A 25,816-nucleotide genomic window follows, 5' to 3' on the forward strand; every position below is an offset into this window, starting at 1 on the left:
GAGTTAAGATCATGGTGTAGGTTATTGATACCAAATTCGTACTAGCTCTGTGCGGCTAAGCATCAAATCGACCGCCATTTCGTAGATACCCAAAAGCATAGCTAACAAACAAAAGTTACCAGGTCGACAATGTATCTCCATAGTACCTTGGCAAGCGGCCGGACCTACATTTCGATCTACGGTAAACCCCAACAACCTTGGAATTTAACGAAACTTTTTCTTCCTTCACTAATTCATAGAACATACTACCCCCCACGTTATAGCCCATAACGACAGTTTAACAAAGGGTATCCGATTATATCAGTACCAATTCCATTTCTATTTCCATTTCCATTTAGGATGGATAATCTCAATAGTGCCCTCGCGTCTATACCGCAGGGTGTGCAATTGACCTTTGCCGGCCTTGGAGCTCTGTTCGTAGCCTCAAAATTATTGAGCTTTCTTCGTCTTCTTCTGAGCACCTTCATCCTCAGCGGCACCAACGTAAGCCTCATTACATGTAGCTCTTCCATACGGGGCTTAATGATTCCCATACCCAATATTTATAACTAACGCTTTTAAAATTATAAATACAGCTCAGGAAATATGGCAAAAAGGGTACCTGGGCCGTCGTGACTGGCGCGTCTGATGGTCTAGGAAAAGAATTTGCTACTCAGTTGGCTGCCAAAGGTTTCAACCTTGTCCTGGTATCCCGGACCCTATCTAAGTTAGAGACACTCTCCAAGGAATTAGAGGGGAAATTCTCTGGACTGCAGACCAAGGTGCTTGACATGGACTTCTCAGCCGATAAGGATGCTGATTATGCCCGTCTTGCTAAATTGGTCGACGGTCTTGACGTGGGAATTCTTATTAACAATGTTGGCCAGAGCCATAGCATTGCTGTTCCTTTCCTCCTCACCGAACAGAAGGAGTTGCAGAACATTGTTACCATCAACTGCCTCGGCACTCTAAAGGTCACGCAAATTATCGCACCCGGTATGCAGACTCGCAAGCGTGGTTTGATTCTTACAATGGGCAGCTTCGGTGGATGGATGCCGACCCCGTATTTGGCGACCTACTCGGGTAGCAAGGCGTTCCTTCAGCATTGGTCATCTTCGCTCGCTGCGGAACTCAAGCCAAGCAACGTCGACGTCCAGCTCTGCCTAAGCTACCTAGTTACTACGGCTATGAGCAAAGTTCGGCGCGCGAGTGTCCTGATCCCAAGCCCGAAACCATTCGTACGTGCAGCCCTAGGTAAGGTAGGGCTTGGCGGCTGGCAAAGCTTTGCGTATACTTACACGCCGTACTGGAGCCATGCGGTGTTTGCCTGGGTCGTCGAAAATACGATTGGAGTTGGCCATTCTTTCGGTATCTGGGTCAATCTGAAAATGGAAATGGACATCCGGGATCGTGCATTGAAGAAGGCGGCCCGAAACGCTAAGAAGGAATAAGCGATTATTACGTCGTCTCAACTTGGACGAGTCGAGGATATCGGCCCTCGGGTGGTGAATATTTAATATAAGTGGATGTGAGAAGGAGAGCAACTCGGATCGAAAACTGCCATGTTTTGAGTAGATAAATGACAGGTGATTGGGGATTCGTACATATACTGCACCCAAAGTTAGGATCGAGCCTTAACAAATAGTGACCAACGAACACGGCCCGCCTAGGTAGATATATACATAAGATATCTGGAATCAGTCGAACATTGGAAATTATCTGTTTTCCTCAACTTCGAAGCATTAAGTTCCTGCATATGTACATGTAGGTATGTAAAGTCGAGAATGGGAGCTCAAGCAAATGACGAAAACAGGCTTTAGTTGGCTGGTATGCATGTGTAACTTGAAGTATAAGTACCAATTCATGTGGCCACATGCATTTGCGTACCCACTTAGCAAACTTCCGAATGAAGACTAGTGCGTTCAAGTCGCGAAAAGGTAGGAAAGAAAGTTGGGAAGCGCGTGTGTGTCGCTGTCAAAGCTTCCTACCTTGCAAGAAAAATAAGCTAAGCATTAAGGTATTTTCAATTTCCCAAACTTTCTTCCCATCACATCATTTAATCCAGTCTAGACCTCGACGACGAGGTCCAAGACCCAAAGGCTGAATTGACTTTGTGACGTTTATCGCTTTTTTTCCTATTGTGAGACTGAAACTTCTTCGGAATTGGGCAGAAGAAAAAAAAAAAGGGAAGGAAAGCATATACTGAGCTTCTCTAACCTTCCCGCCTCGTCTATTAATCATTTTAGAGAGAAACAGCTCGAAGTCGCCATTGATGAGCTGATAATACCGGGGCAACTCACCTGCCTACATTGGCTTTTCTCTATCTCCTTCGCCAACTCCTTTCGCGACCATCTCGCCATCATTGGCGCGCCTAGTTTGTCTGCACTAGAGCGCATTCATAATGGCTTTTCCGCAGACACCATCTCACAACCTCCCCGGCGCTTTCCTACATACGCCCGCCATCGCATCGCGCTTCGGTGCCCAGCAAGATCCCGTCCGTCGCCGTTTATTTCAAGAACACACGAACTCGATCTTATCTGATGCCCAAGGCCCCAGGCTCGGTCAAGATCATGGCCTTGGACTCGACGCTCCTACTACTACTGCCGAGGAGCAATTGGCACGAGGAATGCGAGCTCCAACCCTACCTCCTCAGCCTCCCTTAGTTAAAGCAGCTTCGTATATCAACAATGCACTTACCAGAGATGGCGAGTACCCTCAACTTGATTCCTACTGCAGACGTAAGTAAACGACACCTTCGTAGCTTCTACAAGGACAAATACTAAATGATTTTTTCGTTATAGAAATATCTTCCGACTACGATATCACCCGCGACGATAATGCTTGGGCTCCTTTCCAGAAAACGAATATGTATCCGATCCCCCAAAATGTCCTTGAGCAATATAATCGCGCCGAAGTCTCTACAATGATGGGGTTGTTCGCCGAGTTGAACCACGCCTGGGTAACCATTGACAACTGTATTTATCTTTGGGATTACACGCATCCGAACCCCGAACTCATCGGTTACGAGGATAGCCAACATAGTATCACGGCCGTGAAGCTCGTAGCCCCGCGACCTAACGTATTCAACAAGATTATTACGCACGTCTTGGTTGTTGCTACTACGTCGGAGATATTCCTTTTGGGGGTAGCAGCTAGGGATTCGCCAAATAACGTGAAGACTATCGAGCTTTATGGCACGAAGATGGCACAGGCTTTGAAGGGAACCGAGGCGCATGTTATAGCCGGTTCCGCGGATGGTCGCATATTCTTCGCTGGACGTTCAGACACTGACATCTACGAGCTTAAGTATCAGCAGGAGGAAAAGTGGTTCACGAACAGGACAGAGAAGATAAACCATACGTACCGTCCTTGGACCGCCGCAGTCCCTAACCCATCGCAGATGTTCTGGGGCAAGGCCGCGAACGAGCACGTTACAGAGATTGTCATCGATAATAGTAGAAATTTGCTCTACACTCTTTCTACGATGTCAACTGTGCGCACTTACCATATGGAGCCTCCGAACAAGCTTACCAAAGTTATTGAAAAGACCAAGGACGAATTCCTACGCGATATAGCCCATGTACTCAGCACCGGGACCCCTTTGCTCAATGAGCGCATCGATATTGTATCTATTAGCCCCATTTCCGCAGTCGAAGATTTCAAGGTTCATCTCATGGCTTTAACAAACACGGGATGTCGTCTATTCATGAGCGCTACGAGCACCGCGTCTTACATGCTAAATTCTTCGAATCAAGCTCCGCAAAGCATGCAGTTACAAGCTATCAAATTCCCGCCCTCCGAACAACGAAGACCTAGAGCCGACCGGTTCGGCGGCCCTATCGACGCCGACATCCAATCACAAACGCTAATAAGAAGTCGTCGGGGCATCCGCTTCGCACCAGGTTACTTTCTGGATTTCGTCATTAGGACAGACCAAGCCAATAGTGACCTGTTGTTCCTGTCAGCTCCTGACAGTGGGCGGATCAACCATGGCCGACAGATTCAAAACATGCGATTCTTTGAGCATGCTAATTGGATTGATATCGGCAGTAGGGCTGAAGACATTGGGTTGGTCACGAAGCCATTCGCTGCAAGCGGCCAACCCCAGGGATTTGGTAACGAACTAGCCGTACAATTCGACGACCCGAACGGCAGCGAGTTCGCCATCCTTACAAACACAGGAATACATCTAGTGCGGCGCAGGAGACTAGTCGACATCTTTGCTTCCGCTATCAGAGCCGCCGCCGGAGATGAGGGTGTGAAGGCTGAGGTTAGCAAATTCCGAAGCGCTTATGGCCATGTCGAAACCATAACTGCTGCACTTGCTGTTGCATGCCGCCAAGGAGATAACGGTCGTACCGGGATAGGTCGTGGTGCAATTGACCAAGCCACCCAGGACCGTGCAAAACAAGTTTATATTAACTACGGCGGAAATCCTAGACTACCCGAACAAGACGGACAGACAGCCACCGTCGAGATGGTACAGCCCTCAACTCGCCACGCCGCTTTAACCCTATATCTCAGCCGACTCGTCCGGAAACTATGGAAGTCTCAAGTCATTGGGTTGGGGACCGACGCCGGTGGCGCGTTGGCTATAACCAGCGTCATCGCAACCGAAAAACTCAAGGATGTCCAAGGAAGCGTGGAAAGTCTAAGAAGTTTCCTCGACACAAATCGATCTTTTATCCAGGGCCTTTCCGGGCCCGCAGATCTACGGAGAGCAGGAAGCAAACAGGAAGAGCTTGGTTTCCAGGGTGAACATCAAGCCATGCGCGCATTAGAAACGTTGATGACAGGGATCACCGAAGGTATATCTTTCGTTACGACACTATTCGAAGAGCGAGTTACAGACATATTTTCTCGCCTTGACGATACATCTCGACAGCAACTCCGCGATCTCACATACGAGCAGCTCTTTTCACAAGACAATGGAAAGGAACTAGCAAAGGTCCTAGTGAAGGCTATTGTCAATAGGAATATCGAGAACGGATCGAACGTAGAGACTGTAGCAGATGCTCTACGACGGAAATGTGGTAGTTTCTGCAGTCCTGACGACGTAGTCATTTTCAAAGCTCAAGAGCAATTAAAGAGGGCTTCGGACCCGTCTCTTAACCCCAACACCTCTCGTACGCTCCTACACGAGAGTTTGAAGCTCTTCCAGAAAGTCGCAAAGAGTTTAACATTAGCAAACCTCGAGTCCGCAATCGATCAATATGTTGCCTTGAGATATTATGCTGGTGCTATTCATCTGTGTCTAGTGGTTGCCAACGAAAAGGATAGAGGGAATTCTGCGCTTTCTTGGGTCAATGATGGTAAACCCGTTGGCGACCCAAGGGCAAAATTCTTTGATGAGCGCAAAGTCTGTTACAGTTTAATTCACCGCGTCATGCTAGACCTGGACACCGCTTTCAACCGGGAGCCCGGCATGGTTGACGGGAAACCAACATTAATCACAACGAAGCGCGCCGAAGCTTATGATGTGATTAGCAACGCACCAGACGAAATTTTCCATTTTGATCTCTACGAATGGTATTTACAACAAGGATGGACCGAGCGCCTTCTCAATATCGACTCGCCTCACGTCACCACTTTCCTGTCTAAGCTTGGCCATAAGGATGTGGAGCATGCAGACCTCCTTTGCAGATTTTACACCATGCGTGCGCGATTTTTCGACGCGGCGAAGGTCCAGGCCGAGCTCGTGCAGTCTGATTTCCCAATTTCTATTAAAGATCGCCTTATCTTGCTTAGCAAAGCGAAGACTAACGCTAGTGTCTCGACCACGGGTGTGAGCCGGCAAGAACAGCAACTCCTTAATCATGAAGTAACCGAGCTTTTAGAGGTTGCACATATTCAGGATGATCTTTTAGAAAGACTGAAGATCGACAGTAGAATACCGCCCGAGCGCCAGCCTGAAATTCAGCAAGCGCTGGATGGTAAGATTCAACCACTCTCTGAAGTAAGTACTTTCCTAGTGAGCTTCTCTAAAGCTGTAGAGTTGCCAATTTTTCAAAACAGTATGCTAATACCGATTACCTAGCTATTCAATGGCTACGCCGACCAAGCCGGCTACTACGATCTCTGTCTTCTTATCTATCACGTTGCCGATTTCCGAAATGCAACCACCATCGCGCAGACTTGGAACAGTCTCATTCAACAAACCCACGAAAATGTTGCAGAGCAGTGGGCAGCATACAATGCGGAACGTCACGAGAACAATGCGCGAGCTGGAGATGCTCCTCCACAACCATATGAGGTATTAGTAGGCCAAATTCAAGATATCTGCCATCGTTCCTCCAATGATTCCTTCATCTTCCCCGTCCCCGTCCTTCTACCGGAGGTATGCCGCTATGCGTTTGAGAACGCCCAGGACAGAAGAATCGCAGCCGATATCAACTGGCCAGTGCTCGTCTTCCTGAATTTAGGAGTAAGCTATGATCTTGTGGTCCGTGTCCTGGAACAAATGTACGAGGCACAGGAGGTACCATTCCGTGGTGCCGGTCGAGCAAGGATTATCGAATGGATCACTTGTGCTATTAGCTACTGGGTCCGCGACTTGAGCAGAAACAGTCGCCCAGATGCGAGACTGGAGTCGTGGGTTGGCGAGTTGGTTGTAGAATGCGACAATTGGGTGTCAGCCAATACGAGAATCACTAACGAGGGCGGGGCAGATATTAGGGATATTGCGCGAGGCGTCAAGGCCATGAAACAAGCTGTCGAACCACTAGTCGTGTCGCCAATGGCCAGCAGGAGTATGGGCTTCTATTAAGAGATAATAAAGAGGTGACATGACGTTGGGCTTGATTAGGAGGTTTAAGGGACTGAGAACTCTATATGCATCAGGCGTTGGAATACCAAGATCTATAAACGGCATTGAAGACCCAAATGGTTGACATTCAGCATCCCGGCACCCTAGTTTACCAACAAAACTGGGTACACACTAAGTGCGTGTTTTTTCTCGAGGACGGAGTTGGTGTATAAGAATCGGAGTGATGATTCTCTCAGGTAGCAAGTTGGCAGATAGCATCGTAATTCTATCGCAATACCAATCAAAGATAATGTACACTAGTGTAATGATTGGGGTGTCCTGGTGTGCGCGTTTTTGGGCGTGTCTATATTTAACGCCAACCAAATGCAGAGCCTCGAGTATAGAAGCATTCTTAGTGCATCTATAACCTTTTGCTACCAATATTTGAATTTTAACTTCCAATAGCTCTAAGCACTGATGTTCGGCTAGTCCGGTTGTTTCTTATTCACGACTCAGTATTTAGACGTTACCTACCATACCAACAGTCTGTTCTCCTACCTAATGTCACCTTAGAATTATATAGAGTTCAATAGTGCCCTGTCACAATGTAGTCCCCCATGAAAATCAAATCAATGGCCCGCTCTAGGTGTATAAGATATTCTCAGTGTCAAAACACCAATGACAATGGCCTAGCAGTAAGAGTCTATGTAGTTTAATGGCTGAACAAATGAACACCACCAAAGTCAACATAGATGGGAACGGCGTGGGTCCATTAATCCCGTACCTAGTAGTAATAGATGAGGTTTGAAAATGCCTACCCAACGCCTATTCAGACATTTACGTTCGATATATGTGATGTATATACTTTAGACTATAGACCAATAATGCTATATTGAATGAAAATTTTATAGTCAGACTAAAAACCGCAAGGCTTTATATAGGAGGTTAGGACTAAGTAAACAAATTCGTCCGGTCAACAAGTATATTGTGGTCTACTCGTCTTCGAGATGGCCATACAGGTAAGTTAAGTATATTGAAGCATATACTCTATAAAATACTCTATTAAACCTAGATCACCAAAACGCTGATTGTCATTCTTGCGTTGCATATAAATACCTGTCCAGTTCCAGTAACCAAATTCACGTCTCACATCTCTCACATCTCCCCTTAATCAACCAAACCACTCTCTACATCTATAAACAACCAAATACATATAACCAAATGCGACACACCTCACCGGTACTACATTTACCACCACCAGGGTATTCCAAGTCCATTTGCCCTATAGTATCTGAAACCCACTAGACTTCAGCATACCGACACTTCAAGAAGTACGGAATAAGATACCTGATATATCTTGTATTGTAAGTCAACATACTTCCCCAGAAAGGATTAACTGCTCACCACCAACAGACACACAACTACTCAGTCGTCATGTCACCACTTCGAGACGAAAAGAACAACAACAACAACAACAACAAGGCCCACGACAACTCGTCACGCAGGAGGATTTTTGACGGTCCCTCCCAGGAGCAGGTCATGCCATCTTTGCTGCTCCCGCCACCATGTGTATATCCATATGTACAATCCGGACGCGATCCTTGGAACACCACTATGCCGCAACCTTATTTCGTTTCACCTGTTGAAGTATCATATCCTAGGTCGGAGCGAAGCAGTATCGACGAGTTTAAATGCGGCCGTCTACCGGATTTAGCCCCAAACGGAGATGATGAAGTGGATCGGGGCCGGTCAAGGACACGCGGATCAAGGGCATGCGGAGGAAGACATGTACAATTTGCCGACCTGCCAGAGACGGACCGACAGAGACCTAGCGGCTTTTTCAGACGCCCCAGCTCCCCTTATCCCGGCAAAGGGGGGCCAGAGTCCAAAACCTACCGCATCAGCCGGCGTCTCCTCCGTTTATTTGGAATCATCGTTGAAGACGATGACGATGATTACGACGGCCAGCCGATACACCCAGGCTTATCTGAGCTTATAGTGCCTGAGATTGAGCTTTTGTCCCAGGTCGATCTTGACGGATGGATGTGGCAAACGCGCTCCTATGACCACCGAGCTTCCCAAGAGGATCAGACGTTGACCAGGGGTGCCAGAACTCAGCAAGACGACAAGACGGACCCAGATTCAGGCTCTCCGCCAAACCCTCTCTAATCAAATAATTAGTTGCCTCATTGGCTATATATTCTTTTACACCTAGCTATACCAATCTTGGATACAAAATGATGTCAGGGATTCGGGTTGAAAAAGAAGAATGATCACTGAGTTATTTCCTTGCGTTATATTTTACATTCATTTACTTGGTTTATATGACGTGGTGATGGTCATGAGATATGGAGGAAATTTGATCGTTGGGGATAAGGGGGAGGGAATGGATGTCTTGCATAACGAATAGAAACTTGGAGGGGTGGCGTTCTAATGAGGAGGGGAATGATATGGAATGAGGATACGAGGACATGCAAGGTTAGCTCCTTAGAATGTATAGACTTAGCACTTAATATGAGAATGACAATCGAGTATGAATAAACTGTGGCCCTCAAGGTTTCCCATCCGTCTTCCAGCTCGGAGACTTTCCGGGGACTTTGAATAGATCCAACCCCTGTTGTCGGCGTCTCGCTGATGTGTATAAATGAGCAAAGAGTTACCGTGAGTGGATATCAATTAAAACAAAACATATCTTTTCTAGTGTGATATTATCACTACAATACCAAGTTAAAAAAAGCCCACATGGTTTCTACTCAATACCTAGAGCACCACAACCAACTATTCACCATGACGACCACTCAGCAAAAGGAGTTACAAAAACTCTACGGGGATTTCGGGGGTCTTAGCGATGAAGAGCTAGAGCGAACTATCGCAGACTCGGAACGCATCATGAGAGGTCCCGCAGGGTGGCTACTCACTCAAGCAGGCTTGGATGAATCGACCACCAAACCCTTCGCACTATTGGACAACGCTTGCGGAACGGGCCCCATTGTCGCACACTTGCAAGACAATATCGACAAGAATGTCCTTTCGGAGAGCAAGATGGTTTGTGCTGACTTCAATGCAAACCTCGTGGACATCTTGAAAATCCGGGCGGCAAAATATGGCTGGAAAAATGTCGAGACCGCTGTCCTTGACGCTCAGGTTAGTGAACGCAACCCTACCGATAATGTGAAGCAAGAGTACCTAACAATTCCTTGTAGAACTCGGGTTTCCCAGAGCAGACCTTCTCGTATGTCACAATCAATTTCGCTTTACACATTATCCCAAAGCCGGAGGACGTGTTGAAAGGTATGATGAAAAAGATAACATACGCGCTAGCCTGGGCAGGAACAGTACTGACAAGTTTGTAGATACTATGAGGATATTGAAGCCGGGTGGTGTGTTCGCCTTTACCACTTGGCATCAGGATACCAAGGGTTGGTCTACTGATATGAGATCATGTTTCGAGGCACTGCCCTTTGAGGCGCCAATGCCAGACCCTGTACCTATGGCAATCAACGGAAAGCCACAATGGACGAACCCTGAAGGCGTGGAGAAGGAATTGAGAAGTCATGGATTTGAGAATATTCAGGTTAAGGCAATGCCCCATGTCGTTTATATCCATGATGCCGAGGACTACCTCAAGAGCTATAGGATGATGAAGGACTGGATGGTCAATACATACTGGAGCGAGGAGAGTAAGAAAAAGGCGAAAGATATGCTTGATGATCACATCGTGAAGCATCTTAAGGAGAAACATAATAACCAAGGTTGGGATCTGGATTGGACTGTAATTCTGGCTACTTGTCAGAAGCCTTCTTCTTAAGAAAAGGAGAGGAGGTGGTATTCGGTCCTTGATGAATTGGGGAAAGGAATACGAAACTGTGGGATATTGAGGACGCTCCTTGGATTTATGATGTTTAAGTATTGATGAATTAATTTCGGACTGGAGTTTCTTCAACTCCTGTACCTTTCGAAGGAAAGGTACATTTGATAAGCTGGTATCGGGTTATATAAGTAAACATACATGCGTATAAACGGATGACAGAATAATCTCTTATCGATAGGTAGCATGTACCCTTTAATCTTTTTAAAAAGTGTCGGGTCTGAGCTTCTTCGACGATCAACTCCCGTTACATCGCAACCAGCCCAAACTTGACAACTTGACCAGGCTGTCATTCAGCCCTTTGTCCCTCGTTCAACTTGTTTGACAAGCGTCGGTAGTAACAATAATACTTCCCGCTAAATCCTCGAAATGTTCCCACTACCATCATAACATCCGTCATCGTGGTCATCGAGGTCATCGACTATGCCTTTCGCAACGCGCTTGGTTTTGGGCGCGTTGCTACTCTTCGTCCAACTTGCGACAGCTAGCAACAGTCTTAAGGAAGGTATCCTACCCTCCTACCATTTTGGTGCCCCTATTGCTGTCGAGTGCATGAATAGGAGTGTGTGAGTTGCACCCCCCTAGCTATTCCCCTTTTCCTTGCGCATATTTGTTTGTTAACCCTGTCCACTTCGACATTTGTAGAGAGACCGGCGAACACATCCAGAATGCCAAGAACGAGATCCAATGGATTCCTTTCCCTATATGCAACGAGACTGGGAACCCTCTCGAGTTTAGCTACGGCGTCGAAGGCGAAATGAATTGCACCATACCTATGATAGACGACCCTTTCTTTCACCTGCTCGAGTTTTACATCCACAACGATGCGCCCCTTGCCTGTCGCCTTCCTGCTCGACCTCCCGCTCATATCGAGATGGTTGGCGAGAAGCCGTACGAACAAGAATATATACCACTAGTATTTGCCCTAGCCGGCACCTTACAACTAAGTCATTTGCATATCAGCACCCACCTTAACATCTTACTGCACAGCACGCCGAAACACCACATCCACCCTCACGACAGCGGCGTTCTAGATAGCGGCGCCGCATATAGTACAAGCCCACTCAGCCACATGGATGGTAGCTTCACCAAGAGGTTAGTCATTGGTGACCCTCTACCCCTGAGCTTTAGCGTTAGGTGGTTTCCGACTCCGGCTCTACCCAAGACTGAGGGCAAGGTCGAATGGCAAGGGATGGGAGGTCATATCTACGCTAGCACCGTATTCTATGCGCTCGTATCCTTCATCGCCGGCGTTCTTGTTTCGGGTGTTTATTTCTTTGGTATCATCTTGCCTAAGAGGTTGAAGGGTCGCGGCCTCGGCGGCGCTACTCCGTTGGGCTATGGCGTCGGCAACGGGTGGGGTTATTCAAAGAGAATGGACTGAATAATTAGGAACGATTGTCCTCGCAATAATTTTGATGGGTTCTTGTAAATATTACGAAGAGGATGAGGGTCATATGTGTTGGTATGATCCCATTATTCTCAGCTGTATCAACATAAGGTTATGGCAATGATACCAACTCAGGACATGAAGTAGTTATAGATTATGTAACGATATTAAATCATTTTTTTTCCAATCGCTAGTTTGAATAATAGGTGTCTGATTCCGGCGCTGACTCCGTGATTATTGAGCCTTTTTGATATTATCGATTGTATTAAGGCGTCCGAGCAGTCGCACATACATGTCAGCTGTCAACAAAATTGCTGCTCTATTGTCAGTATGCTCATGGATATTTCCCTGTAATTTAAGGTGCTGAAACTTACCAACTGCGAGGTACCCGCCGTACAAACCACCCAACAATACAACCTTCTGCTGGGCAGTGACCACGAGGGGATCCCAAAGAAATGCTTCATACATGCAAGTTCCTGTGGTTAAAGCCGTCTCAATGCCGTACACGAGTAGTAGTAATTCAGCGCTACCGCTAAGCCCGCTTTGCTTTGCACCACGTCCACCGCCTAGAAGTGCACGTACCGCCCAAAGCGATACCGGCAGGTGGAATACAAGCTCCAAAAAAGCAAATAGCGGGAAGAAACTTGGGATGGCTGCAGGTGGTGGCGCAAAGAACTGGTCATTGTACGTCTCTATGTAGTACACCCGCAAATCGTATAAGAAATGCAGAGGCGCCGAGGGAGGTACCCAGAGAGAAGCAGGGTAGAGAGGGACAAGATCGACGCCTATGGGGTGTTAGATGCTTGATCACTGCACGGGTAGCACGATTAGGTACCTAGGACTTACAAAATAAGATGGGTATATGAAGGATGAAGTAAACAAGGTAGATCTTGTCAAGGTAATAACGCGTCGAAGAAGCCATCGTGAATTGATTGCGCAACTTTGAAAATTAAGCCTATGGGTGAGGATTGAAATGAGATTTGAATATACCTAGGTAGTTATTATGATAACATTGATCTGGTTCAATGATTTTATGATGGAAGTAAAAATGAAATGCGGATTATGTGAGATCTTGAAATTAGAGGGAATACCATGTGCGCAATCCTTCGGGATACCGTCGATTTCGCACTGTAAATACTATTTCCTTTCCATAACTTGCGAGCTGAAGTTAACTCCTTCATATTCCGAATCAGAACTATAACCTCCTGGGTATTTCTCAAAATAATATACACTCGTTAGCCCTTCTCAGAAGGACTTATATTATAGGACTCTTTGAACACCTCATGCGAATATTTTTCTTCATCACTTTTGTGGCGCCATCGTTTCTGGTCTTAGTGTAGGTGCCTTTCGTTTGAGTTGACTCAAAACTGAAGGCAACGATTGCGCTAGTTGTAATCAACTCGTCGCTTGCCATCTTGTCAAGTCTACTACCCAGAGGCATCCGAGCAATACGGGAATTAACGCCATTACAATCCACCATAATTCAACAGTCAAGCGAACTCGTAGCCAACGTTGAATTCGTACTCTGAGTTTCCGTTGGTGTGCGCATTTCTGCGTTCCATAAACGAGACAACCTAAGCCGGGGCGCGATTCGCATTCCATGTGTTCACGGCGTCGCTGCATGAGTAGCCTAATAAAGTTACGTGGGTTAGTTGTGTTTTATTTGAACATCCCGGCGATAGACCTGGGCGTCCTAGTTCTTACCTGATACTACCTCTACAAAACTTTAGATCGCTTCCAAGATCACAACGTCGGTCATTCGGACATTCCAAATGCAAGCTCCGACGCTCGATTAACCAATCTACCTTGAGCTCGAGTCCGGTGTCGACAAGGTAATAGAAATATCTGCTGGTGTGCTTGAGAGATAGTGCATCAGGATACGTGAGTTGCTGACTGATGAGTAGGTGTAATTCCGGTGGTAAATCCTTGAAAGTCAGCGGTTTTCGGCGATGAAGCGTAGTTACAGAAGTGTCTTCCTCTTCCTTGGTAGATGCTGTTCTAGGAGCTCGGGCACGACGAATTAAGTCCATTGTCCGTGTAGTTTCTAGTTGTCTTACTAGAATAGGTGAGTGTTTAATGGTGCGCTGAAGGCTTAATAGATGTACGATGATTTCTTGTCGACTAATCAAGGTCTCACAACTACCCGAGTTGTAAGATTAATCTGGTTGGTGGGTAAGTCAGGTTACTACATTCTAAACATTACCCATAGAGAAAGGCAAGAGATATAATACCTTGTTGCCTTGAGGAAATCTGCCTCGCCGCACGCTGAAATCTGGCTTAGTTAGAGATGTAGGTCTTTGGCCCCACAGCGAAAGCCCCTGAGAAGGAAGTGAGTTGAGCCTTGATGTGGTTGCAATAAGTTGCCTAGGTGTCGTTGAATTCTGGCTTGTTCTGGGCCGAATTTACACTTGATTGGCGACTATAGAAGTAAGCTAAGTAGCAGATAGGCTGCAGGCACCAGTATAAAAGTAGGTACGTTGGCGACAATCCCCCTCTAACAAGGGGGGCGTTTCGATGATAGGGCGGCTGCAAGTGCAAGATACGAGTTACGAAATACGAAGTCAACCCTAAAATGGATACATTCTCCCTAGACAAACTTAGAATATTGATAAATCAGAGGACATAAATCAGAGGACGAATAAATTCAATAGAAATTAAAGAGAGAGTGGATTGGAATCACGAATAATATAAGTCGAAGAGTTTATTTGTTGAAGTTACAATTGATTCTGTTTGGTTGGAATTTAATAATGGATGTTAAGTTTCAAGGTTGTATACCTAAGTTTTTACAGGTAGGACTACCACTGTGGCTTAGGCAATCTAGGCTATCTACGTGTACCTATAGTTCGTAGGCAACCGCTATGGAGTACCTACTAGACAGCGGCTGCCTGTTCTATCGCGGGGCATGTGATCGCGCGACTGTTGTTCTTAGCGCGTTCGATGAGAGTTCCAAGGTTCGTTGGTCAATCTCCACCCCCACCATTGTCCATCCATTCTCCCTTCCTCGTTCATACAACAATAATACAACGCAATGGGTCATTGTTATATACCAGTCAACTATTCGTCATGACCATATAACGGCAGGTACTAAATGTATTTGACCATGACTCAATATCTCATGAGAATATCCATTGCTTTTCCTTTTAATCCGCCACTTCTCTCCTCACATAGCAACGCTAGTTAATTGCTGGACTATATACTAATCGCTGTGCTATCGAATAACTCCATGTCCAGTACATAACGTAATGCTCAACTCGCTAACTACGCGCTTATGGCTACCTTTATTTCTCCTATACTAGGCCGCGACGGCTCTCCTGAGAGTGATTATGGATCCGACTTTTCATTAGGAGAAGAGGGTATTGTAAATCAACTTCTCGAAGACCTCGGGAATTCCACTGCTTCGCCAAGCCAATCCACGAGCACCGATACTAGTTACACGCAGTTCGTCTTGCCCGCTGATGTAGCTACCAAAGTTGCTAGTGGCCTATCTAACCCCTCGCTATTTTTTGGAAAAGAACATCGCCATCGTGTCTTGGATTCGCATAGCCCTCCGGAGAACGCTCCGCAGAGGGAAGTCAAGACGTCTGCATCTAATCGCACAGAGTATCATGACGACCCAACCACCCATCCGACTGCACTCGCCCAACCATCCGCGGCGTTGGATGACGTACAGTACCCGGATTGTGAGTTTCAGTAAATGAGCACCTCGGAGACGAGACATGTCTAACTAACCGGTAGCAATCAGTGAGTCGCGTCCTTCCTGATACAAATACCATTACGATTCCCGAACTTGCATCTTCCGAACCAACGAAGGACTCACGGTCCCCTCTCCAGCGTCTTCGCTCCTTTCCGAAGAAGCCACTCACTGTATCTGACCTGGCTTCCGGCGCCTGGTGCGAACTACAATACTGGTATACCCTTACACGACTGCCTGGTGGAAAGAAGACAAAAACGGCCGCAATGCGAGGCGGCTCTCGCGTTCACCAGGCGCTAGAGGATCAGGTACACACCGCCATTCAAGTTAGTGTATCAAGTAAAGAGGAGGCCTTCGCGTTGAGGCTGTGGAATCTCATACAGGGGCTTCGTACACTTCGAGACACCGGAATGACTAGGGAACTCGAAGTATGGGGAATTATCGAGGGACAAATAGTCAATGGCATCGTAGACGAATTAAGCCATGAAAGTCCGAATGCCGCTTTTGAGCAAGAACTCCATTTATCCCAATCATCTGAGGAGTCTACCACGGTAGACCCGAGACAACAAGCTACTATAACCGATTATTTAGAACATCAGCACAAAAAGGTTTACTTGACTGATGTCAAAACTCGAGGGTCCGAGAGACTACCTACCGGGGCAGCGTTGAGACCGGCCAGGGTTCAATTATTCTTATACCATCGTCTCTTAGGCGAAATGGCCGCTGGCCTGGTAGATTTCACCGTTATACTGGATCGATACGGCCTGAGAGCCGATGCTCTATTTTCTGATGGATTTATGGCCCAAGTGGGTGATCTGCATGATGAAATATTTTATGATGCAGATTCAGACTTAGGAACAACAGGTGGTTCAGACTCCGCTGGACAAACTGCCTCATCTTCAACGCCCCCGCCAGATTTAATCAAGTATCGATCCATCGCGCAAATACTTCCATTACTTCAGTCTGAACTACTAGAGACATTTCCGCAAGGAACTGCCACACTTGGCGACCTCCTCGCCGTTCAGTATCGCCACAGAGACGATGGCCGTATTTTAGGAAATAATTCATTTCCTAATGACCCCGAAGCGTTAGACGGTTACGTTCGGCGATATTTAGAATGGTGGCGTGGAGAAAGGGAGGCTGACGGCGTCACCATTGAAGAGACGTATAAGTGCCGTTCATGTGAATTTGCTGAGAGTTGCCAGTGGCGAAAAGATAAAGAGGACGAATTCCTACAGAAGAAACGAAATACCCGTGTTCGAAAATAAAATCAATTGAGATATATAACTACTTCACAAGACCTAGATTCACCAAAACTGCCTCCTCAGTGTAAGAATGCCCAGTAAGCGAAATATTTTTCAATGATTGTGTAAGTCACCCTTTAGTTTCCTTATTATGAACTACTCACGAAACAGCTAGTGTTTCTGTACGAAAATCATTCCGAGAACGTATGTCTAGGAAGAGTCAAGTCCGGTTGGTGGAAGTTTTCGCATAGTTCGCTCAGTGCTTGACTCCACTATTTCCCCCTTTTACTACCTAGGTAGGTAGCAATGGTTGGTCATTGGTTTCATTCTCGCGTGGTTCCATTAGGACCAGAGTAGTGGGAAACAACATGAATCTTGGCCTTTTCGCCGCGTGAATGGGACATCTTGTCTCGAGTTTAGCCGCCTACTAGATTTGATGCAACCTCAAGATCGTGGAGAATCCTTGAGAAGCTTAGCATGTCCGCTATGGCCAAGCAATATTTTCTGCCTTCATCGGCAAAAGGGATTAAGGATTGATTCTAGATTCTAGGCAACGTGATATATGAGCTCTGCGGACAACTATTTTTGAGGGGAATCGGGTAAATTTTGACGGTTTCGTTCGAGAAGTCGTAAAACCCTTAGAAACCTGTGTTCTATTTAACTTCTCACTAATACCCGTCGAATTTAGGAAAGTCAGGTTCTAAGCAACTCACACTGCTGACTACGATGTCACTCCTACTACTCATAACAGGGGCCGTCTCCTTGCCACTGGCGGTGTTCGGAAGGACCATTAACCTGGAAACTCGCCAGTCAGGAAGTGCGGTCACCGTAAGCCTTGACCAGAAATATCAGACCATTGATGGGTTCGGTTGCTCGGAGGCTTTTCAGAGAGCCGTTCAGATGTCCAAGTTATCAGAGTCGCAGCAGCAGTATACTCTAGACCTCCTCTTCAGCCAAACAAACGGAGCTGGCTTGTCCATTCTTCGCAATGGCATTGGCTCATCACCGGACATGAGTTCTGATCATATGGTCTCGATACAACCTAAGAGTCCAGGAGGTCCATCAAGCACGCCTAACTACGTCTGGGATGGTTCGGATAATAAACAGCTTTGGGTTTCCCAAGAAGCTGTAAAGCGTGGGGTGAGGACTATCTACGCCAATGCTTGGAGTGCGCCCGGCTATATGAAGACGAATGGAAACGACGCAAACGGTGGAAGTCTGTGTGGAGTGGGTGGCGCTTCTTGTTCGAGCGGCGACTGGAGGCAGGCGTATGCTGATTACTTGGTACAATATATCAAGTATTACCTAGAGGCTAATGTAACGATAACGCATCTGGGATTTGTTAACGAACCGGATCTCACGTAAGTACATAAGATTTTCATAAGAGGCGCATTGTTAGATAGGACGGCTAACTGACCCCCAATGGGATGATTTAGGACTAACTATGCTTCGATGCGCTCCTCGGGCTCACAAGCAGCTGATTTCATTAAAGTACTCGGTCCTACTCTCGAAAAGGCCAATTTAAGCTCGGTCAGTATCAACTGCTGCGACACAGAAGGGTGGAGTAGTCAAGCAAGCATGTTGGGCCAGCTTGGCTCAGTGGATAACTTCATATCGACCATTACAGCTCATTCCTATACATCTTCCCCTAGCTCGCCGATGAACACGCGCCATCGCGTTTGGCAGACCGAAGCTGCCGATCTGAATGGGCAATGGCAAGGGGCATTTTACAGCAGTGGTGGCGCGGGAGACGGTATAACCTGGGCTAACAACATCTATACTGCGGTCGTGAATGCGAACGCTTCTGGCTACTTATACTGGATTGGCGCTCAGACCGGATCGACGAATTCAAAGTTGATCCGCATTGATGGCGATAAAGTCACTCCTTCTAAGCGCCTGTGGGCTTTTGGCCAATGGAGTCGATTCGTCCGACCTGGTGCGATTCGTGTAGGCGTTCAGGGGGCACCGTCGGGTGTACGCACTGCAGCATTCCAAAACGTTGATAGCTCTGTTGCGGTTGTATTCATCAATTCAGGGGGCTCGGCCGCCAACGTCCAAGTCAAAGTCGGCGGCGGGAGTGGGTTTAACTCGAGTACTGCAGCCGCCTACTTGACTGACAATAGTCACGATGTGAGCGACTCAACTGTGTCGCTGAGCGGAGGAACAGCTTCTGCCAGCGTACCCGGAAGAGGTATGGTTACTCTCGTGCTGAAGCAAGAGGAAGCGACGTAATCGTAGAGCGTTGATTGTTGGTATGATTTCTATCAATAAACAATTATTATTATGAGTTTCAGCGGATCACATGGCGTATTGTTGTGCATTTGGGTAGTTGATATAGGTCCTGGTCGCGTCATGATCGAAGCCATCTGGCTTTCAACCCCTGGAGATGGCAAATAGTTTTAAAATCCGTGAATACCTAATGGATGTCATAGGAGTGACTTGAAGCCATAATTCCAGGTTTAATAGGGCTCAAGCTAAATTAAGATACCTACATGATTGGCGATCGCGGGTATCTTTAAAGCCCGTGTTTTTATCCTGACTCTGCTCAGTCCGATGTGAACAACTCTTTCAAGGTCCTCGAAGTCCGACCCACTACGCATTTGGCAGGTAGTAGTAGCGTTGCAACGAAGTTTGCTTACTTGGGTAGATCGAGACAGGGAGAGAATCCGACTTTCCTAACATAATCTGCGATGGCAAACACTGAGAGCGTAAAATGATATGTCAAAGACACTCGTTTACATTTCTACTTAGCTTATGAGTTTGCAATATATCTAGAGAAAAAGAAAACCATCTCACGTAGGTGACAGATAACAGATGTCCTTATGTAATGACAAGATGGGTGATGGGGGAGCATTATGACGATCCCTGTTCCCACTATCTCGGGAGTGGGGAGGACTAAGTGACCAAGGAGTCTGGAAGTGTAGGGTATGTTTGCGAAACCCTGCGGAAAACAGCAATCAACTAGGGAGCTAATCTCTAGTAGATTGGCTGGACATGGTTACGATCCTTATTTTCGTCTAGTTCCGGGGGGTTTGGTACTGTGTACTAAATAGTTTGACTAATTCTCTGTCCATAGGTCCAGGCAACTTTGGAGATGCCCCTGCGCAGTGTATCGGATACAAGTTCGTCACTATTGCGCTATAACGTCAAGGGAATTGGCCAAGACTACAACGCTCCGCTTCATTGGTGACGTTTGGGTCCATCTAACCAGCATCGTATAGTGGGTTTACCTATGGTAGTAATGCGGCCAAGGGGGGTGACCGACATAAGAACAATCGCGCGTTAATAGGAACCTCTTTTTTTTCTAAATTTTGGTGTCGGTCGCTAACCCGCCACTTCGAATTCCCTTTCTATTCAAGTTTTTCTCTTTCTTTCCCCGTCAATCGTTGGTAATTATTAATTCCCATCTCTTTGAACCTGCTAATCTGTCAAGTTGCGCCTTACTCCCCTCGTCGCTACCATCATCATCATGAGGTGTGCTGAATTTATAGCTTGAAGAGTTGTTCAATGTAGTGAGGAAAATTAAAGGCTCCTCTAAGCGGTTCGTGCGCTCCCCATCGGCGACGCTCCATGTTGGACACTCGTAAATCTCGCGACTGGCTAGGTAGCCTACCGCTGCCAATACCGGACAGTCGCATACGTTTCTTGAGATGGCAAACCGTACTTCGATACGCGGTGATCGCTTTTCTCATCTCCATAACATTTTCCGGTGTCTTTTTATTTCGTCGCCCTGAGGGGTTCCTTCGTGATGGCGGGTCGCATTACTTTGAATATTTTTGGAATCAGACGGCGAACCACCCTATCGATCAACTAATTAGCGATGCGCATACTTTTCACGAGAATCTACTCAAGCAACAAAGTTTTGATATCCCGACAGCTGCGGCTCGGTATCGCGACCGACGAGGTCGTCATCCACCACCAGGTTTCGACGCTTGGTTTAAATACGCGGTAGAGCACGATGCGATCGTAGTCGAATCATTTTTCGATCGGATATACAACGATATTGCGCCTTTTTGGGGTCTTGATCCTCAAGTTACAGCGGCAAGAGCTTCGTCGTGGGAACATGTTGTACGTGTTCGAAATGGAATCGCGAATGGGACGGGCAATACAGAAGGGAAAGTTCCGTGGTTGCAACTTTGGACGAATCTAGTTGCGGAGGCTGCGCCGTGGTTGCCTGATGTCGATATGCCTATTAATTATATGGACGAATCTCGATTGATCGTTCCTTGGGAGGATATTACGAATCTTGTTGAGAAAGAACGAGCGCGTCGGTCGATTAAACCTACGGGGGAAGTTGTAACCAAGTACACCGGCTTGAGTAAGGTTGACGCGGAGGAAAATGCTAAACCTTATCATCCCCAATGGTTAGGAGGTAGCTTTTGGAACCTTACAAGAGTTGCATGTGCGCCCGATTCCCCTTCCCGTAACGTCGCACCGATGGAAAACTTTGAAACGCTTCCAACCTTCCCGCACAATTGGGAACCCGATTATTCTTACAAAGGTTACGTGCGTAACTTTACCGCCTCGATGGATCCTTGCACGCAACCCCACCTCCGCGGCCTTCACGGCACTTTTATCGAACCATTAACCGAATCCACAAGTAAGGAGCTTATACCTTTATTTGGTGGCTGCAAGCTACCCGTGAACAACGAGATTCTTATTCCTGGCGCCATGTATATCACCGATGACCCTTTTTACTCCGGCGGAGAAACACATGGTCCACCGTGGAGACAGAAGACTGATGGCGTTGTGTGGCGTGGTGTCGCATCCGGTGGTCGGAACAAGAAAGAGAATTGGATGCACTTTCAACGCCACCGTCTTATCGAGATGTTGAATGGTACAACTGTTGCTGGAATGGAGCAGAATGGTTTTAGGGCCATGACGTTCGAAATGCCGCCTATGGAGAAATACGATTTCCCGCGAAGACGCAAAGCTACGATTGGTACTTGGTTGGAAAAGTTCTCGAACGCAGGATTTGTGAATCTTTTATGTTTCCCGGAAGATTCCAACTGCGCTTACGTGAGACCGTATTTGTCAGAGGTACAAGGCATTCCTATGAAGGAACAATACAAGTATAAATTCATGCCCGATGTCGATGGCAATAGTTTCAGCGCTAGGTTCCGAGGTTTCTTGCTATCGACGTCGTTGCCCATTAAAGCTACCATCTATGCGGAATGGCATGACGATCGTCTAGTGCCGTGGCTTCATTTTGCCCCAATGGATAATATTTTCCAGGATTTATACGCCATTTTAGACTATTTTACACGAGATAGGAAAGGTGACAAGTCGGCGCGTTTCATCGCAGAGGAAGGTAGAGCATGGGGTGCTAAAGTGCTGAGAAGGGAGGATATGCTACTCTACGTATGGAGGCTACTCCTGGAATTTGCACGTGTGTGTGATGAGAAACGGGAAACGCTTGGGTATATAGATGACTTAAGACCACCGCAATGAATGTATGTATGTATATAATTACCTAACTTGTCATTATTCGCATTACTTGCTTTTTTGTTTCACATGTACTCAATACCCGGTTGTATTTATACTGTATTGTATGTAAGTACCTAAGGTACTGGAGTTCAAGTATCAACGCAAAAGGCTCGACTCGGCGTCCAGTGAAGTATTTTAAATATCGAAGAGATATTACATTCCTTGCCGCCTAATTTCGATGATGCTAATAGTATGGTGTATATCAGATTTACTTACCTAGGTAGGTACGTAAACAGGAACATCAACAACTATTTACCTAGGTACATGTAGGAGTTTCGGACTTAAGGATGCAGCGGCTACATACATGTACCTAAGCTGCAAATTAACACCGAATCTGGTAAATCTGTCTCGGATCTTCCGGATCGTCGATTCCGGAACTGCGAGATCGCTTCACTAATAAGGACTGTTGTGGCTTAAATTTTGTCGCAAATCTTTCGGTGCAAAGTCGGTAACACAATGACGTAAGTGGGTAAAATAGGGGCTGGGTAGCTTCTGGGTTGATGTTTTGATGTCAGCATACCCCTTTATTAATTGTTGCCATTAACCAACGACATAATACAATAATAAAAACCGACACTTCTGAAAGATAGCCGAGACTATATTCCGGTCCTCTCAATTTGAATCTTGGTAGACATTTTGTTCTTACGGGCGATGGCCATGACATGTAAATTATCGGACATAATGCCTTCATCGGCGTTTAGTATAGCAAAGCCGAACCTGCGAACTACGAATTTGCTCCTTACAAACGACTATTTAAATGGAAGTAATCATAGTTAGTATCCTCCTAGATTGTATACTATATTACGAAGTAGTTAGAAATCGCAGAAATGTCGAACTATAGCCTTCCATTATCGGGTAAAACCGCCTTGGTGACCGGAGCTTCGAGGGGCATCGGCGAAGGAATCGCGGTTGAACTCGCTCGTCGTGGAGCAACAGTACGTTTTCAATCGGTACATAACCTATCTATAGAGGCTAGTATGACTGACACGAAAGTAGGTAGTCTTAACTTCTGTGTCTCCGAGTAGCGAGTCTCGCGTGAAAGAGATCCGCCAAACCATCGAATCCCTCCCTCATAAGCCTCGTACTTATGCCTACCGAGTCGATCTTAGCACACCTGATGGGCCGCAATCGCTTATCAACGGCCTACTGGAATGGAGCGATAATAAATTTCAATTAGACATACTCGTTAATAATGCGGGTACAGAAAAAGTCAAGTCTTTAAAGGAGTTAACGATAGAAGACTATACTGATGTCTACAACCTAAACGTACGCGGGACAATATTATTGACCCAGGCGGTTCTTCCATACCTCGGTGACAATGGTCGCATCATCAACATCGGTTCCGTCGGCGCAAGGGCAGGTCTGAAGGAGTTGAGTCTCTATTGTTCCTCTAAAGCGGCTCTTGAAGGCTTGACTCGAGTCTGGGCCACCGAATTAGGTGGCAATGGAACCACAGTAAACTGTGTTGAACCGGGACCGGTTCAGAGTGATATGCTTGATAACATACCAAAAGAAATCGTACGGCTTCAGAAAATTATGACACCAATTGGGAATCGGTTAGGAACGATCCCCGAGATCGCAAATATAGTAGCAAGCTTAGCTGGGCCGGACGGTGCTTGGATCACTGGGCAGTGTATTAGTGCCACTGGGGTAAGTACCCGTTATAACCTGGATTGCCGCTTTTTGGCTATGTTGAAGCTAACAAATCGTGTTCGAAGGGCAATGCTATGTATTAAATGGTACATAGGTATACGCACGCTTGCTTGAAAGGGGTGACGATGGCCAGAGCTTGCTACACATGAAACCTAACCCGCAACGCCCATATGATCTTCAACGAATTCATTAGCGGCCGGGATAATAGCTGCATCAATGAGAGCGGACATATAAGCATATAGCGAATTGATGCATCGAGCCGACTTCCACCCACCGATTCGTTGTTATCATAAGTGAATTGTTTAGTGTACCCCAGAACTCGGTACAGAATCCAATATAGGGGCCCCTTCGAAATAGTTAACCAAAAGCCTAACTTTGTACCATTGAGGGGTCCAAGGAGATAACCATCTGAGAAGACGCATCCATGTTGAGTCCGTTGCTTCGTAACGAGTTAAGTAATTCGACATATCCATAGTCATCTTGGCCCTCGGACGGTGAGCCTGCTCGTACCTCTTGAAAGCACCTGTGATATCTTGTACCTGAGGCACTTGAGTTCTCTGTAATAATGCCACTAGCTCGTTGGCGAGGACGCAGACTCCTTCAATAGTAAGGTTGCCTCCTAGACCGGGATTGACCGTTGTCTGCGCGGGGTGTAAGATGGATGATACACGTAGGCATTGGTAACAAGCAGCAGGACTTACTCTACATGCCGCGTCTCCAACAAGTACGACTCTGCCGCCGTTATTCCAGGACGTTTGGATTACGCCCTCTTCCATGGGAAACATACCTCCTTTAATCCTCGATTGCCATAGGTTTCGGTATGTAATTCCGGGACTGGCATTTAGGTGCCCATACTTCTCAAGAGTCTCTGCAGTGTCAAGGTCGGTATAACGTGGACAGTTTGGCGTCGTGGAAACCGTTTCTTCTTTCATACTTACGAACCAAATGACGTGTGCATCTAAGGTCGCTGATGCAAGGCTTGATGAATTCTCATTATGAGCAATATGAACCATCCCATCAGGAACCAAAGGTACTTGAACATCATTCCTAGGCTGATACGACGATATACCAAATATAGCCCGGTAACTCGACGTGAACCCTTTGAGAACTGGTCAGGGAAGTTTGACACCTCCGTTTATTTTATGCTAGCTTACCTTCGGTGAGGTATTGATATCTCTCAGGGTCATTCTCGCGGACCGCCTCTGCTAGTAGGCCTCGGATCATACTGTGGACACCATCCGCCGCAACTAAGATGCTACCGCTAATGCTTTTACCGTGGTTAGTCATTACGGTAATACCATCTTCGCTTTCCGAGAACGATACGACACCAGTATTTGAGATAATTCGGGACTTGTCGTTGATATTCTCATATAGCATCTTGAGGCACCCACGACGTTCCACAAACACGATCGGTCTACCGGTTTTCTCTCCTACCGAATTGAGAACAGACGTCTCTTCAAGGAGCCGCCCACGTTCGTCGAAATATCGATGACCGCTGCATGGAGTAGAACTGGGGTGCATATTTTGCCAGATGCCGAGCTGTTCAAGTATTTTTACCCCATTGCATTGTATGGCGAGTCCGGCACCAAGTTCAGGAGCAATCTCTTTTCTTTCTAGTAAGATGAAATCGATATGAACCCTCTCTAACATGTTAGCCAAAGCTAACCCTGCAATGCCACCTCCAGCGATAATAACTCGAAACGGCACAGAGCTAGCCATTGTGTGATACGATCGTAACGTGCATTGAAAATATATTGAC

General features: G+C 46.6%; 12 protein-coding genes across 12 annotated transcripts; 9 read left to right on the plus strand and 3 right to left on the minus strand.

The window, feature by feature from the left end:
- The first annotated feature begins 117 nt into the window (after positions 1–117).
- F4822DRAFT_423267 (short chain dehydrogenase) lies at positions 118–1,791 on the plus strand. Its single transcript, XM_051459962.1, has 2 exons — positions 118–483; positions 576–1,791. Exons 1-2 carry the CDS (start codon positions 340–342, stop codon positions 1,428–1,430), a joined length of 999 nt encoding a protein of 332 aa, XP_051308474.1. The 5' UTR covers positions 118–339; the 3' UTR covers positions 1,431–1,791.
- Positions 1,792–2,232: 441 nt separating this feature from the next.
- F4822DRAFT_102965 (nucleoporin-domain-containing protein) lies at positions 2,233–6,857 on the plus strand. The gene is made up of 3 exons (XM_051452345.1): positions 2,233–2,717; positions 2,781–5,935; positions 6,017–6,857. The coding sequence occupies exons 1-3, from the start codon at positions 2,381–2,383 to the stop codon at positions 6,743–6,745; spliced, it is 4,221 nt and encodes a 1,406-aa protein (XP_051308475.1). The 5' UTR covers positions 2,233–2,380; the 3' UTR covers positions 6,746–6,857.
- A 1,301-nt stretch (positions 6,858–8,158) lies between these two features.
- F4822DRAFT_435378 (uncharacterized protein) lies at positions 8,159–8,893 on the plus strand (the record flags this gene model as incomplete). The annotated part of the gene is made up of 1 exon (XM_051462163.1): positions 8,159–8,893. One exon carries the CDS (start codon positions 8,159–8,161, stop codon positions 8,891–8,893), a length of 735 nt encoding a protein of 244 aa, XP_051308476.1.
- Positions 8,894–9,511: 618 nt separating this feature from the next.
- On the plus strand, positions 9,512–10,532 carry F4822DRAFT_435379 (S-adenosyl-L-methionine-dependent methyltransferase; the record flags this gene model as incomplete). Its single annotated transcript, XM_051462164.1, has 3 exons — positions 9,512–9,868; positions 9,928–10,015; positions 10,078–10,532. 3 exons carry the CDS (start codon positions 9,512–9,514, stop codon positions 10,530–10,532), a joined length of 900 nt encoding a protein of 299 aa, XP_051308477.1.
- Positions 10,533–10,741: 209 nt separating this feature from the next.
- Positions 10,742–12,096, plus strand: F4822DRAFT_102973 (uncharacterized protein). Its single transcript, XM_051452346.1, has 2 exons — positions 10,742–11,158; positions 11,238–12,096. Exons 1-2 carry the CDS (start codon positions 11,016–11,018, stop codon positions 11,974–11,976), a joined length of 882 nt encoding a protein of 293 aa, XP_051308478.1. The 5' UTR covers positions 10,742–11,015; the 3' UTR covers positions 11,977–12,096.
- On the minus strand, positions 12,097–13,014 carry F4822DRAFT_103057 (transmembrane protein 6/97). Its single transcript, XM_051452347.1, has 3 exons — positions 12,829–13,014; positions 12,357–12,767; positions 12,097–12,296 (listed from the first exon to the last, which is right to left on the minus strand). The coding sequence occupies exons 1-3, from the start codon at positions 12,902–12,904 to the stop codon at positions 12,217–12,219; spliced, it is 567 nt and encodes a 188-aa protein (XP_051308479.1). The 5' UTR covers positions 12,905–13,014; the 3' UTR covers positions 12,097–12,216.
- Positions 13,015–13,036: 22 nt separating this feature from the next.
- On the minus strand, positions 13,037–14,708 carry F4822DRAFT_423277 (uncharacterized protein). The gene is made up of 3 exons (XM_051459963.1): positions 14,214–14,708; positions 13,687–14,143; positions 13,037–13,612 (listed from the first exon to the last, which is right to left on the minus strand). The coding sequence occupies exons 2-3, from the start codon at positions 14,010–14,012 to the stop codon at positions 13,378–13,380; spliced, it is 561 nt and encodes a 186-aa protein (XP_051308480.1). The 5' UTR covers positions 14,013–14,143; positions 14,214–14,708; the 3' UTR covers positions 13,037–13,377.
- Positions 14,709–15,250: 542 nt separating this feature from the next.
- On the plus strand, positions 15,251–16,941 carry F4822DRAFT_439288 (exonuclease V; the record flags this gene model as incomplete). The annotated part of the gene is made up of 2 exons (XM_051462618.1): positions 15,251–15,662; positions 15,725–16,941. The coding sequence occupies 2 exons, from the start codon at positions 15,251–15,253 to the stop codon at positions 16,939–16,941; spliced, it is 1,629 nt and encodes a 542-aa protein (XP_051308481.1).
- A 123-nt stretch (positions 16,942–17,064) lies between these two features.
- F4822DRAFT_103183 (glycoside hydrolase family 30 protein) lies at positions 17,065–19,743 on the plus strand. The gene is made up of 2 exons (XM_051452348.1): positions 17,065–18,278; positions 18,354–19,743. Exons 1-2 carry the CDS (start codon positions 17,644–17,646, stop codon positions 19,147–19,149), a joined length of 1,431 nt encoding a protein of 476 aa, XP_051308482.1. The 5' UTR covers positions 17,065–17,643; the 3' UTR covers positions 19,150–19,743.
- Position 19,744: 1 nt separating this feature from the next.
- On the plus strand, positions 19,745–22,512 carry F4822DRAFT_103216 (glycosyltransferase family 90 protein). The gene is made up of 2 exons (XM_051452349.1): positions 19,745–20,306; positions 20,351–22,512. Exon 2 carries the CDS (start codon positions 20,488–20,490, stop codon positions 22,366–22,368), a length of 1,881 nt encoding a protein of 626 aa, XP_051308483.1. The 5' UTR covers positions 19,745–20,306; positions 20,351–20,487; the 3' UTR covers positions 22,369–22,512.
- Positions 22,513–22,858: 346 nt separating this feature from the next.
- F4822DRAFT_103424 (NAD(P)-binding protein) lies at positions 22,859–24,236 on the plus strand. The gene is made up of 2 exons (XM_051452351.1): positions 22,859–23,339; positions 23,401–24,236. Exons 1-2 carry the CDS (start codon positions 23,232–23,234, stop codon positions 24,169–24,171), a joined length of 879 nt encoding a protein of 292 aa, XP_051308484.1. The 5' UTR covers positions 22,859–23,231; the 3' UTR covers positions 24,172–24,236.
- Positions 24,237–24,359: 123 nt separating this feature from the next.
- On the minus strand, positions 24,360–25,776 carry F4822DRAFT_435387 (FAD/NAD(P)-binding domain-containing protein; the record flags this gene model as incomplete). Its single annotated transcript, XM_051462165.1, has 3 exons — positions 24,360–24,698; positions 24,759–25,156; positions 25,212–25,776. 3 exons carry the CDS (start codon positions 25,774–25,776, stop codon positions 24,360–24,362), a joined length of 1,302 nt encoding a protein of 433 aa, XP_051308485.1.
- Positions 25,777–25,816: the final 40 nt, after the last annotated feature.

This window comes from Hypoxylon trugodes, assembly GCF_022578975.1.
Source record: "Hypoxylon trugodes strain CBS 135444 unplaced genomic scaffold F4822scaffold_14, whole genome shotgun sequence".
NCBI lineage: Eukaryota > Fungi > Ascomycota > Sordariomycetes > Xylariales > Hypoxylaceae > Hypoxylon > Hypoxylon trugodes.